The sequence below is a fragment of the Myzus persicae genome, unplaced genomic scaffold (genome assembly GCF_001856785.1).
Source record: "Myzus persicae strain clone G006 unplaced genomic scaffold, MPER_G0061.0, whole genome shotgun sequence".
Lineage (NCBI taxonomy): Eukaryota > Metazoa > Arthropoda > Insecta > Hemiptera > Aphididae > Myzus > Myzus persicae.
In genome coordinates, this window is record NW_019104034.1 from 106,706 (window position 1) to 123,015 (window position 16,310).

At 31.8% G+C, this 16,310-nt stretch overlaps 1 protein-coding gene across 1 annotated transcript in view; it reads left to right on the plus strand.

Annotated features, from left to right (window-relative positions):
- The first annotated feature begins 1,131 nt into the window (after positions 1-1,131).
- Positions 1,132-16,310, plus strand: part of LOC111037850 (protein FAM200A-like) — a 49,359-nt gene continuing 34,180 nt past the window's right edge. Inside the window, exon 1 of the mRNA XM_022320650.1 lies at positions 1,132-1,165. Within this exon, the coding sequence (XP_022176342.1) occupies positions 1,132-1,165 (34 nt within the window). The remainder of the gene's footprint in view (positions 1,166-16,310) is intronic.

A 16,310-nucleotide genomic window follows, 5' to 3' on the forward strand; every position in this document is an offset into this window, starting at 1 on the left:
TGTGAATATGCTTGGAATTGTTTAGGGGTACGTGGTGTTTTATATGTTTTTACCTAGTCTGTCCGAGTATTTTTAAAATGTTTACACTCGCCACTACACAATAATTACTTATTCACTTTCAGAGTTAAATAATTATACAGCCCACAAAAAGTCAAAACTGATCCAAATAGTCATGTTATACTACGAAGTACGGGAGTACGTAATAAGGAGTAGAAAGTATACTCATAAATGTTTACACACTTGTAGCTGGTTTCGGTTGTCACTTCGCCAAATATGTATGTAGTCTAGTCATTGATTTGAAATGAAAATCTTTTCTTTTCGACGAACCTAAGACGAAGCGGACTATAATTAGTATAACAGCCACGGGTCGGGCGACTTTGGCCACCATCGCTGCGGGAACTGTAATTCTGACGTCTAAGCATCAACTCGTGTCAGGAGCCTATTGAATCATACGACCACGCATCAGACGGACTATGCCAACCGAATTATCGCCAAGCGGCGACGGTACCGATCGACTATATCGCAGAGGGGCGGTATAGTCGTGCTACCAAGGTATACTACCACAACGGTGCACCGTGCCACGTATCCTGGTTACCTCTGCTTAACACGGTGTACCTAGGCGCCCGCATGGTTAACCTGGTGGTGCATCAGCCAACGTATAACTTGGTTCACCATAGTTATGTACCCGGTATACAATGGTGTACACGATTGCCTCGCACCTAGAGGATAGCGATCAGATACCGCTCGGTGGAGACGTTTTTCACGAACTGCCAACCGAATTATCACCAAGAGGCGACGGTACTGATCGACTCGCAGAAGGGCGGTATAACCGTGCTTACCCAGGTATACACCAAGACGGTGCACCGCCTGGTGTATCCTGGTTACCTCTGTTTAACACGGAGTACCTTGGCGCCCGCAATGTTAACCTGGTGGTGCACCAACCAACGTACAACCTGGTTCACCATAGTCTTGTACCCGGCTTACAATTGGTGTACACGACTGCCTCGCACCCAGTGGATGGCGGTCGGATACCGCTCGGTGGAAAGCCGGTATGATCCGTCGTCGGATGGGTCATAGACTCTATAATCTACGGTTGATGGTGCCAGGTTCCGTCATTAATTTTTGTCCGCGATGGTGGCCAAAGTGGCCGAACTGATGTCTGGTGGTAATGATATTCTGCTTCGTCTTACCTGCTACGTAGTGATCTCCGCACACTTCATAGTTCAATGTCCGACTAGGTTTGACTGAAGGCCACTGAAGACGACACAGCTCACCTTCTGCTCGCCCTCTTTATCTTTGAATATCTGTTTGATAGTAGATAGGTATAGGTAAGTACCTAATATTCTATAATAAAAAAAAAATTATTTGTATTGTTTACTATAAGTATACCTTACTTTTGTGGGGGTGAGGCTATCAAACTAAACGTTAGAATATATGTTATGTTTATTATTACCCATAAACTATCTGATCCCGTGCACTTCGCTGCCTGTTAAAAATGCCAACTCATCAGCTATACATGAATAATATTTTTATTTTTTCAATGTGCCGAAATTCGGTTTGATGCATGCTTCGATTAACCAATAACAATAACGAATATACAAAAAAAAAAAATACTAATTATACCTTTACAACCATTTATGAACAAAAGTTTCTTCCGCGGTACCTAAATCTCAAAATCCCTGTGCGAGCAACCCTCCGGTTATTGTACCGACTGGGTTCAATATTGTGAATCTAAAGTCCAGTGAACCACTCAAACACACACATACATTTCATCGAAATCTGCATTGCTATTTAGGTAGGCGTAAGGGACATACACATACAGACATGCATATTCATATTTTATGTATATATAAATTGAAATATTATAAAATTTTGTAGTTTTTTTTATTGATTATCGTTTTGAATTATATAATCTGGTTGGGTGTAATAACGTACGACGATCACCCTTTCTTTGCACGTGTAAACATAATATAAGGAAAATTTAAAAACAGTTGTGCTCGGTTTGAGCTATCATTCCGTCGCATACCTTACCTAATACCTATAATAGGACGGCTTAACTCAGGGATAACTAACGTTTTTGAAAATATTTATTTTACTTAGTTTTAAATAATATTACAATAGAACATTTTTAGAAAAATATAAAATTTTTCTAATTTTTTTTTTATCTTTATCAGTTTTCAAGTTTTTTGCTTTTTTGAATGACAATAATACAACATACATATATAATTTCATATTCCGGAGCAGAATATTATTGGTATTACTTTGATGTGTAAAAATTGAATTTCATACAAAAAGTTTATTATTGCGTTTTATAACTTGTATGTTTTTAAAGTTTGAATGGGCAGATAGTGGACCAACATTTTTAGGGACACTCCTGTACTATTCAACTCATTTAAATTTTAATATTTAATATAACTCATAACTCGAAACTCTAAAATTCAATATTTGTATATCAATGTAGTTTAAAAATTTCTGCTGCTTTGGAATAATAGGAATAATAAATACAAAAATGCATGTTTTCATTAAAAAAAAATAAAAACTTAAAAATTATAAGATTAGGTGACAGACAGACATACATTCATTATATATAAATATGAGTGTTAAATGTAGATTTTTGTTGAAATAAACATTTAATATTTTAAACACCGTGTAAGTATTTTTAATTTGTTCATAAACAATCGCTCTCAATATTTAGTTGTTCATTACCATTATAATAATATATAATGGAGCTAAAGTATTATTTTTACTCACATATTCTGACATGTAATATAAATATAAAATAATAATTAAATAACATGTTTTCAAACCCTATTTATTGCTTTATCAAATAAAATTAAAGTAACTTACCCATTAAAATATATTTTATAATATTACAGTTTAAGGTGAGGGGGAGTCTTCGTGAAAAATAATTTTTTTTAAACATTTAATTCTACCTAAAAAGTGTTCAAAATATTTTTGCCGCTCATTATTAGTCATTGCACAGTTAAATACAATACACTAGTTTATCAATACCACTATAGGTTTTGTTTGAATATTTGATAACATTTTAGTTTAAGTTTAAGCTTCGCACATAATTATTACAACATTATCTATTCAATATGTTATGCATATGGTACAATTTACCTCTGTTCTCTGCTATGTAATAAAGTTTTATTAAATATTGTATATTATTATAATAGTACCGAGGCATAGAAGCAGTTCAAATTATAGTTATGATTGTTACGAACAATGTTCTATATTTTGTATATATTTGTATATAATTTGTAATATTTTACACGTGATCACATATTTACATAATATTTATGAACTGCAATTGATGTAATTAAAGAAGATAAAAATAAAAATGATAATAACAATCTTTCATACGGACAGTGGCATTATACATATAACAAATATTATATATAAAACAGCAACATAGGAGATTTGGTGCAGTTTGAAAGCATGAGGTATTAGTCTAAGCACCGGATTTTTATGCAAATAAATATTTTTCTGCAGTTTGCCTGGATTCATTTTGATTGAACATGCTGACGTTTTTTAATGTTTAGATTTTATGGTTACATTTTTTTAATAAGTACCTATAATAGAAGTTAAGGTCTATAAGTTCTAATATTTACAATACGGCGTACCCATATAGATAGTCTTAGGATTTAGATTTTGAAAGGCATTTAGTGTCGTACAGATTTAATAACGAGCCTTTGTGCTTTCCGCCGGTAAATTATTTAACTAAAAGCTCGTTTCGAATAAATATGGTTTACTATCGAATACATACAATATATATCCTAAGCCCAACTATCATTTTATAATTAATTTTAACCAAGTTAAGTAATATTAACTCGAGTAAAACAGAATCTAACTATATAACTATACCTTTAGCATATATAACTATGCGAGCTGCAGCCACATATTCTAATCGGTCGACAGAAATACAGAATATCACTTGACGCGCGAAACGTAGCACGCTAAGCACAACTGTGTTGGCAGCTATATTTATTGAAGTCAAGGAAAAAAATTTAATGTATTGAGAACACTATAATTATTACTTTACTTTAAACACTGTATTATAAAATCCAAAGTTAAAAAAAGTTAAAACCTATTGGTGACATTTAACAATTATTAGCTGTCGAAGTATTACGATGTACATAAACTAATTATATTCGATTAAACATTTACACAGTGCATAGGTACTGCCGTCGACAACAATAAACAATGTATTATTCACCAGCTTCCTATAGTAATAATAATAATATTTATAGCCAGCACAGTATATTATTATATTTTTTTGTTAATATATTACACATATGTTTATTCAGGTAGGTATGCCTATACTGGCTGTACTAGAAAAAACAGTTTATCAATTTTATATACAACATAGAGTAGGTATATTGTTATCACAATAATATGATAATAATAATAATAATAATAATATATCAAGTCATTTAAGTATGTAAAAAATAGTTATAAATATAAAGCAAAAATGACAAATAAAAATAAAATTCTAATAACTACTTTAATACTTAAAATTAAAATCGTATTTCGTAAGACGGCAAAACATTTTCTTTTGTATTATGTGCGTACATAATAAAATCATAACAAAAGTTGATGTTATCATTCTTTAGATCTAAAGTATATGATAAGTAGATAATTGACACGGGTCTTGTTTTAAATTTGGTAATGTCATTAATTAATTTGCTACACAAATCTGTCCCCACATTAACTGCAGTGAAAACAATTTGAAAAAATTCTATAAAGATTATTTTCAAAAATGTTTTTGCGTTTCAAATTAGTTAAGACGAGGCATGGTGTGTCGCACACCACTCGTTTACTGCATGTTTGTATGCAGTATTTTAACAGCTATTCAGTAAGTATACAGATAACTAATATATTGTGCACGTGACTTTGTAATGGCGTAAAAAAATGTTGGCCAGTTTGTAGCTTCAGAAATTTGCCCATACATAATAATAATAATAATAATAATATAACACATACAAAACGGGTACACTCGAGACACGTGCGGCCGCGAACAAGAGGCTTTATATATAGGTAGGTGGTAGGTATTTATTTTAATATCGTATATAATATAATTTAGTGTCTGTCCATTGTGTTAAAACCAAAACCGTGTTATTATTTAATTTGACTAATTATTCGACGAAACGTTTGCCAGTTTCCCACCATATAGTATTATGTAGGTATACCTACCGCCACATACCCGGCCATATAATATATGTAACTTGTACTTATACCTCTAAACATATACTCGCGTATATACATATCATTATATTATTATTATACGCTGATATACGGTCGACGTGCGATAATTAGACACACGTCGTCTTCCGCGTCTTCTGTCCCGTCCGCGAGTCGGACGGATCGTGTAATAATATTTTATATTATTATCGTATGACTACGCGTACGCCTATAATAAAATATATGCTTCATATTATATGGGCGTGTTACATTCAAAGTGGTCGCCCGGTCGGTATTCGTACGTTTTTTTACGCGGGACAGCGAAAAACTATTACTTTACGGTTATTTTTCCGCACACATACAGGTATAGCCGCATTATATAGGTGCATATATTATGTAGACACTAACCCGAGGTTACAGCCCAATATGTTTACCTATATATAGCTACATAAAATATTTAATAAAATATTAATTATTAAAATATTATACATTTTTGTTTAATCAGTAATGCAGTTGTATACAGGAAAATAATCCGAAAACGCGATTCAGCGGATCAAAACTGTTACAATAATGTAACAATCATAATATTTTAATAGCATGACAAAAAAATATCGTTGATTAATAACTTGTGGGAGACTTTAACGCTCGGTCCTGGGTAAACAAATTTAACGGCAAAAGCGACTATACTACGTTTACAACTGACTGTAATATATGCAAATATGCAACTTTACAGAAACAGGTGATAACAGGGTTGTTAATGGATTATGAACAATAATTAACACTCATATGCCATCTCAAAAAGTAACAATACGGTTTTGAACATATTGCCATCTATTTCATGATTTGATGTAGGTATATCATCTATATACATTAATCGAAAAGTTTTTAATATTTCATATTCCCAAGCAGAATTCAATATATTTTTGTAATTTTTATGCATTTAATTTGATTTCATGAGGAAGTTGACTATTAGCATATTCAAAGTTTGATAAATGGAGTTTATAGTGGGCTTCCAAGATTTTACTGAGTCAAACCTACCACTGATGTAACCCTGTGTCAAACCATTCTACAACACTAACCTGATGCGTTCAAAATTGTATTTTCATAGATAAAAATTATCAGTAAAATAATGTAGGTAATACCAATATAAGTACAATAAATTAAAAACATAATTATATAATGTTAATAGAAAAATACGTTACCAATTTTTTTTGTATTGACTTAAAATCAAGTAAAAGATAACATTTTCAAAAACTTAAATAATATACTTTTCGAGACTATTATGAGTATTGTTTACCGTTAAAATAATAATCGTTCAGTATTATAGACGACTTTCGACGAGAATAACCGTAATAACCACGAGAAAGTTGAAATGAATGAAATGAATGTTCTTAAATATATATAATATAATGTCTGACGATCTAGACGATCGATATATTATTTAGGTACCATTTGTCTGTGATAAATGATCGCTCTTGTTATTAGACAGGATGAATATCCGTATTTGGGACGTTTGAAATATCGTTCCACTTAAAAAAATGTACTCTATTATGTGCAGTATTTGTGTTTTAGTTTTGAAGAAACAAGATCCGAATATCGCTGTTGGAAGTTTTTTTTAAGAACCGGACCAAGGTAATAAAAAATATGATATATACCTACACTATATATTAATGTATACATAAGTCATTTTTCCACGGGGTGGGCAGAATAATATTTTAGTGGGCATAATTCTTCCTCGACTTTTCTTTCTATAATATATTAGAAAAATACGTGTTCAACATTTTAGATTACATGCGGATGAGCTATGAATGTATTTATTTTACAGTGATAATGTGTGTTTTTGGAATTTTTATTTTAGTGGCTGGAGAAACTTTTTATATTAGGAATGATAATTCGATTATTAGGTTCGATGAGGACGGGTTCTAGTAGAAAAATGGCTCTAGCTTGTACTTTTAAAAAAAAGACATTTCTTATAGTGTTTAAAATAATCAGAAAATAAAATGATTGATAGAATTTAATAAGCGTACCATATACCCATAATACGACGACTTATTTATTATAATTTATAAGGCTATTAAATTAATACCTGTTATGAATATTGAGTTTTCATTAGCAGATTAGCCGATGTCCTGCACGCGAACTGGATAATACCTACTTAGTACTCATATAAAATATTGTTTATTTATTAATTATTTGTCATTTAATATTTATATACGACATAAAAAAGCATATGTAATTATTAATTAATCACCCGATAAGAAGTCCTAGTACCTACACTTACAACGGTGGAATCCAGCAATTTTACTTAATAAATGTGATCAACAAAGCTGGACTCTGCCAACTAATTTAAGAAACCATCAACATAAGACATAAGTAATCCAATGTATATATAAATATAATTATCGCAATTAATGTAAATATGTAGATAAAAGTAATTATTTTAAACAATGTGATCGCTGGCAAAATAATATAATCACGCAATTGATGCATTAAATAATGTGTAACCAAGACCAAGGTTAAAAAAAAATATTTTAAAAACTATATTAACATTTTAACGCAATCATATTTATTTTAGATTCTGAGTGGAGTGAAAATTATATTGATTTTACAGTGATGTGTGTTTTTTTTTATGTATGTCTACTGATATTTTTTTTAGCAGACAAAAATGTTCTGGTCTTATTCAACATCGTTCGAGGATTCTAGTAGCAAATTATTAGATTTAGTTGGTACTTTTGGGAGGTTGAATTTGTGAATTCTCATCACTTTTTAAAATATTCTGGAAAATTAAAGAAAAAATACAAACATTTTTCAAAATTGTAAAACTGTAATTAAAATAATTGTTTAGTCATCTACTGATATAACCAAAAAGTTAAACAGTTTTTGACTTGGAATCGATTTTTCATGGTATACAATATGATATCATAGAATTCAAATTTAGCATAATAATATTATAATATATTATATGCTATTATATACTATATTGCAATTGACCCTACATTTATTACTTTGGTATAAATGCTGTTTTGTTCTGTCATCTGATTATTGAATCGTTTTAACATTACCATCGAGAATTTCGAGTGTACCAGTAACGGAGCTATTACAGTCACTACGTGTCATCACACGGTGCCGTGTACTAAAAGTTATCCCAAAGATATACGGATCATCGCACTGAAACGACAAGAAAACGGCCGTTAGTATGTTATGGGTCTCCAAAGTTAAAATTTTTTTCTAAAATGAGTGGTACATAACAACTTTGGGAACCTCTGAACTAGTTCCGATTCGCTAAAGCAGAAACCATACTCTGTCAAGCTATCGATCAGAGAGTTTTTTTACTAGAAAAAGTGTTGTCATAAGAAAAAATAAACTCAGTATTATGTAAAATCAATACATTTGTCGATTCGTTCCGAATCTAAAAGTCGAAAGTTAATTCTAATTTGTCACTAAAGCACGTCATACACGCATGCGCACGCCTATGAACATAATATTATATATAGCTATATAATTACCTTAGCATTATACAAACAACCGTTTTCGGATTTACCTTTTCGGAGAATTTTAAATAATTATAATAGATAATGTACAGATGATAAGAATATAAATTATGTTATTAGCTCTGCTGCGTGTTAAACCGCAGTATATACTCATATTATGATAATATTATTATAATCATAAAATAATATATGTTATAATATTATGTGGGATCGGACGTCCACCCGGATCGCTACTGACTATCTTCGTTCGTATCTACCAGTATATAATATACTCGCGTATATATAATATAATATGCTCGGTGACGACATTATATTATTATTATATTCATTCGCCTACGCTAATATTATATTCGTACCTTTATATTTGTATACATTATTATAATGGCACACCGTTCGTCCACCGCGATTTCTTGTACGCTGGTAAACGCGACGCCGTTTAGAACGAAAAAAAGAAATAATATTAATAATAAATAAACGTTTTCCCCGTCTACGGAGGTATATAATATATATGTATATAGGAAAAACACGGTGCGGAAGTTATTATGTTAATTTCGTGGGTCAATTATTCTGCTGCAACAGACGAACGGGCGGCGGCGGTGCTGTGCAGATGTTATGTGCAGCTATTATAATAATATATACAAGACGTTCGCGGTCCCGCGGAGACTTGAACTCCCGAAGATGTGGGTTATGATCTCCTGTCGTACGGTTCGCGTCCGAGCCGATAGATGCATAATATAGATACACGCGTAATTTATCGATTTTCCGGAAAGAAATTATGCAGCACTTCTGCACGAACGCAAAAAACCACGTAATTGGATAAATTACGATAATATATAATATTGTACTATATGTATGTATATAATAATATTGTAATCCCATTGTAATAGCTCGAGATTATCACACCTCCGCAGCCGCTGCAACCACCGAGGAGACACGCTGTTTAAGAGCATATAATATAATAAAATATAAATATTAAAATAGGTACTTTGGAGCAGTTTATCTCTAAATTATGTATATTATATGTAATATAGGTACGACTCATACGAGTAGGAATTTGATTTCTGTCCGTATACGATTTTATATTATTATTATATTTATTGTTTTTAATTCGATGCAATAATCCTATTATTGGTTATCATTATTTTTTTTTTCAACAGCAGGTTTAACATTCGATTCCATTTTATTGATTATATTTTGATCAATCGATGTGTTTTCTAAGGAAAATCGTTTACAAAATATGAGAAATTCAAATTTATGTACACCCAATCACTACAACAGTTATGTGACGATATAGGTGAACTGCGATTATTGGCCACGATACTTGCATGCATATCATTTTTTGTCATAAGAGTGTGCAGCGATTACTTTTGTTTTTAGTATATTTCAATATTTACGCATAGGTAGTAAAATTGCGTTATAATTAAAACCTTTTTTATATAGTATTGTTTTACATAAAGTTCAAGACTTTCCGATTAAACCTAAAATAGTTTAATATATTATTTCTTCAACGATATAGGTAGCGCAGGTGAAGGTATTTAGACCGAGCTCACCCACAGCTGTCAGCCTATAGACTTTTTTAAAATTTTTTTTAGTTTTTCACATATGTAAATCAGTAATATGATAATCGCATGTTAGTAAACAAAGATTCATGATCACCTAAATATTCACATGTTATTACGTCATGGTCAGTTGCCACTTAAAACGTTTACATAATATCGTATTATACTATTATGTAATTAACATTTATATTTTGATGGTCAAGCTCAGAATCTAAAATTATTATCAACACCTTGGTTTAATACATTTAATTAATATATTGATAAATAAGTATAATAACAAGGTTATATGAGGTATATTACGTTCAGTGGGAGAGAACTAGCTAGGAATCGTTGGAGTTGTACTGACGGAGTTGGTCAAAAGGTGTTTTTAAATTAACTAATTTTACTCTGAGCTTAAATCAAAATTATTAAAAATTAAAAACTATATTTCATTTTTCAGTTAGTTTGAAAAATAAGCGTTGATCATTGACAAAAGTTGAAATCAGCATTCATCGAAAAATGAGTTCGGGAGGGAATTCTAGATTATGCCGTCTCCGGTCATAATAAAAATAATTGCGGTTGTTGTACGAAAAAAAAAATAGTAGAGGTGCTCTGTCCGTAATACTACTATAGTCTTAGATTGAATTACAAAATTAAGAGTACATATGTTGTATTATAATTGAGTCATTTTGATTTATTCGGACATTTACATTTGTCCTTCATCTGCGCTAATATTTAATAGATAAAGGTTTATTGAGTCGAAGATGTGTTGAAAAGATGTTAAGAAAAAATTGATTGAAGTTTTGTTTGAAGCAATCTCCAAATACAGTAATCTCTGCACCCGTAACCGCATGATGCACGTTACACGATAAACGTACTTGTAACCTGAAATGCATAATATTATACCAAAAATTCAGAAATGTCCTACCGACATAATTAGGTATACTTTATAATAATATGATATACGCCTAGACATAATATTGATAATGACTAGTACCTATAGTACAATACTCATTATTCGTAATATTATGGTGATTCGTTTAGCTTAATATACTCATCATTTCATGAAACATCATAATTAGGTACATATTCTTATTATATAATGGTTTCACACGTTAAACGGACCACTGCAGAGCACACCGTATGTGTAAACGGTGTGCATATTGAATAATAATTTCTATAAAATCAGTTTAAGAAATGAGTCGTAACTATATTATAATAAAAGTATAGAACTCGACAAAGCAGATTTATTGATTTCCTGAACTCAGTTTGAAATGGTTCCTTGGACTTTACTGAATATTTCTTCCTGTTACACTTTTTAGAGTCCTTTCGCATTCGTCCAGAAATTTCTCAATTTTATAAACCAACGAACAAGACCTTAAATGGGTGCCATGCTCCGCATCCCATGCTCAGAGATGCAAATAATATCTGAAAAATTATTCGCTAAATAATGATTTACAGGTGAAAAGGGGGGTTCTCATTTGAAAAACAGAATATTATTTCTCCACAGGACACCCTCTAAATGGTATATAACAAATCTTAAGTATTCCAAAATATTGTCTTTTTTAGTATATTTGAAAATTCTAAAAATCTTATGTTAAATAAAAGGTGAATCACCCTGTACATAGCATGTGCATACAGGTTATAAACGATATTACTATGATATTTATTATACATAGGTATATATATATTTTTTTATCAGAACATTATATTTTAATAAATGAGTTTATACACGCATTTTATAATATTACAATAATTTCCAAGAAACAGTCGAGACTTCCGCGGTGGTTACAATTAAGTCCATACCCAGAATAATAATTTATTTATTATAATATGTTATGCCCAATGTGCGGGTATTCTTACATCATATGTATAAAAAAATATAATTTATATTACAAGACGTATTTTAATTTCAAGAGCGTTTTTCATAACGAGATATACCGCGGCCGATAATCGCTGTTTTTTGTGCGCTCGCATTATAATCTGTTTATCGGCTAGCCCATCTCGCGCGGGAGATAGGAAAAAAACAAACCCGAACGCGTTTACCAAAAGTCGATTGACTTGAACTGTATCGCATAATAATAATATATTATTCGAAATTCGTTTTCATACCTATTTAAATCATTTAAAATAAAAAAAAAACCACATGTTGTTCGTTCCCGTCTCTCACGTCGTCAACCGTCGAATTGTAGCGCTCGCCATACCTATACCTACCTACCTGGTATAATAGTGGTATCTATATACCTATCTTCGATATGGGTAATATATTTATATTATATATTGTTATTACACGCTCTCGGATGGCACCCACGCGTCCCGAAAATACGATCGGCGTGTTGTCGGCGCGATAATAAATTTTAACAGCAATAATACGTTTCAACATCCAGATCGTATACATTATTATTCAAATATCCTTGACATCAAACCTATACATAATATTATTATTATTATTATTATACTTTAAACACCGGCTGGACGTTTCGGCGATATTCGTCAACCATCGTTGTGTGTGTGTGTGTGTGTGTGTGTGTGTAAATTATTAGTTTTTCCCTCCTCCGTTGCCGACCAGCGGAAAAACATACGAAACTAACGCACTCGTTAGGTCTCGGGAACGTTTATATATATTTTAATATATATATATATGTGTATATCAATCTCCATGTAAATACTGTGTATATCGATCTCCATTATGTATAGCCCTGTTTACGCATATCCGCGATGTATAAATTATTATGTGTAATAGGTACGTACGTATTGTACGACACATGGATGATTAACCGCGAGACTATGAATGAGTTACCCAACGATGTGTAAACCTAAATTATATTGTTTTACACCATATACCCGGTTACGGGTGCATGGTCGCATCATAGCGTTTTTCACTCCGAAAACCAATCACCTACACTCCGCGCTGTTCGCTCGGTGATTATATATACTGTTATTAATATACACGCCCGAACGATATTATTATTATTATTATTATTATTATTATTATTATAATATAGGCATACAACCGAGCCGCGCGACTTGAGCTCACACACGCGCACACGTACTCATACTTATGTGCCCCTACACGCGTATTATATTATTAAACGAGTGCGCAGTGCACACTACAGTAGCCTAAATCTATATTGTAAAATATATAATATGTGTCTTGGGCACACACACACACACGAGCGAACGTATTATAATAATAATACACTAAATTATATTTTATAGATTTATCATCGCTCCGCCTACGATCAGTAGCACGCCGCCGCTAATGACCGTGTATATTGTGAGCATGAGATAATAATGCTCCGTATCGCAGTCTTCTACGATATACCTAGTCCGGTAGCTCATGTATTTTTTCGACTCCGGTCAGTTATAATATATATACCGTGCACTATTTATATACATACGTGCGTATATCTAATATATATATATATATAGTTATATGTAGTATATACCACATAAACATGTACATATTGTATACACACAACGTAATGGTTTTTTTTTTCGTCGGCTACCGCCGCGCCGGGACGGTATTATAATAATGTGGGTATAGTATAATATTATATTATGATATTATAATCTATTCGTTTTGTCGATACTAAGTATTGATAAAAAAAAATAAAAATAAAAATCATAATCATCTATAAACTGTGAGCACTTACGATGTAGAACGTGAATATAATTTACGTATATATATATAGACCTACGAATATATTAAAGTCGTATGATGTAGATCTGGTGTGTTGCAAAGCAGACGCTCGCTCTGATTGATCTCTTTTGAGATGTAAATAATATAGTTAGGAGCAATATTTTAACTCCTCTATATCGTCTATTACCACACCCACATGCGGTATGCATACGATCTGCTGTGGCGTTTTCTTGGAGATCTTGTGTTGTACGAAGAGTAAAATATGAGCAAGTGTAATGGTATCGTCTAAATAATACGTTCAGGTATTTTTAAAACCATCAATTTTCGTAGGAAAATTCTTCAAACGCTTAATATTAGGTCTATATCGTGTGCTTTTTACATGCGGTCGTGTGGATATTATGATTTTTTGAGTTTTAAACTATTTTCAAATAATGGCGGTTGGCGGCAGTTATTATATTCATATTTGCATAGTCTTTTATTCAATATAATTATACCATACAGTTTTAGACATCATAATGGTATAATATAATATTGGTTAATTACCAACCCACACGCAACATAGCAAATTTACGTTTAGCAGAACCTACCCTGTGTTATTACTTTTAAATATTAAAACGAATTCACCTATTATTAAATTTTAAGCTGAGAACATAATCTGTATCCCTATATTAGGTTTTTACGATACTTCAATTTGTATACAACTTAGCATTTTTAAATTTAAATAATTTACGCGCTCAAAATTTACATAAAAATTAAAATATCAATAAAGTATCCAACGTAAGGACACGTATTGCAATGCTATTAACTTACGGTTTGATAATACACAGATAAAACACAGATGAATTCACTCTAATATTAAAATTTTTAACACAGAGTTGGTTCTGCTAAACAGAAATTTGCTATATGTTGTGGGTAGGTCAGATAGTGAAAACAGCACTATATTTAAATATTTTTTCTGACATCATCTTAACTGGAAACGAATACGATTTATAATCAATAATAAACTAGGTAGCGGCTCAATAATGCATAGGTACAATATTAAAATTGATATGACCTTTTAGGTATTTCCTAAAAATTGATCTTATTTTTGTAACTATTCTTTTGGACTATGAAGCCAATCAAAAAGGTGAGATATAAGATTAAATAAAACAATTGCACTTTCATGAATAAGTACAGAGAATTAATTATCTTAACGCTGCCAGCGTTCCTGTGCCTATGATTGAAAAAGATTCTGCGGTATGGGTACAAACAAAATTATGGGTTTTTTTTTAATGATTTGAATTTTGAAGAAAAAAAGTGGTTGTATGCAGTGATGCTTTTGGAGAATCCATTTTTTAAGATTCTCAGATTGTTTTCATAACTATAGTGTGGGAATAGTTTTTGAAACAGTTGAACTTGGTTAACTCGAACTGTTCTAACTCGCAGTTGTCGACTCCTCAAACTTTTTCTCGGTCCCTAGAAATTCCTGTCATTGTATTGTTCTTGCTGAACTCGAATTCTTGGATAACTGTAACTTTTTGTCCGGTCGCTTCAACTTCGAGTTGATCAAATCCGGATGTATTATAATATTAGATGCGTAGCACATTATTATACAAAGCGAAAAAAAACGGGATTAGAATATTTTCAAATTTGTTACTATAAGTCCGCGCATTACGCTCTCCCAACTATATTACTATCGGTGAACATTTAATACTGAAGAGCGGATAAGTGATGCACCTATATAGATGCATTTGAAGGCGAAAGGATCGTATTGAATTCGGAGTAATCACACCGATCGTTTAATCGTACCGAAAACACCCGATGTAGAGATTTATTTTGGATTGTAGAACTGATATCGTATAATATAATATTATGGGAATTGAACAGTATAGTTTCGAGTCAAACTGCAACCCTTAATTATTACGCTCATTTACCATTTGTACTCACAACGCGGGGCAGGTCAGTATAAAAGGATTTGCTGTTCTAACACCCTGTATACTGGCACACACTCGAGTTTATTATGATAACAATTTATTTAGGTGTTTGGCTCGTTGCGTGTATGTTTAATAATATTAATTGCACAAGCGAACCTATAGGCCTGCATTTACCTACCTATAAAACACACCGCTTTCTCTGTTGTTACGTTATACAATAGTTATAATAATAAAGATAATAAATACGTACACAATATGTACGCGTCGTGTATATTATATTCTATATCGTACAAACACGCGCAAAAACGTTCGGTCCCGCAATTGGATCCTACACGGGTATAGGTACCTTACGTAAATATAATCCATGGTTACCTGTGTAGTATACACGTAGACGCATACATGTCTGAGCACCGTGGCATAAATATATGTTATATTATTATATTTACGGTTAATTTGAAACGACCGCCGTGCGCTGCAGACGTCTCCGATTTCATAAAATATGTAATATTATTATTTTAACTCGCTCGTCTATACGCCACCC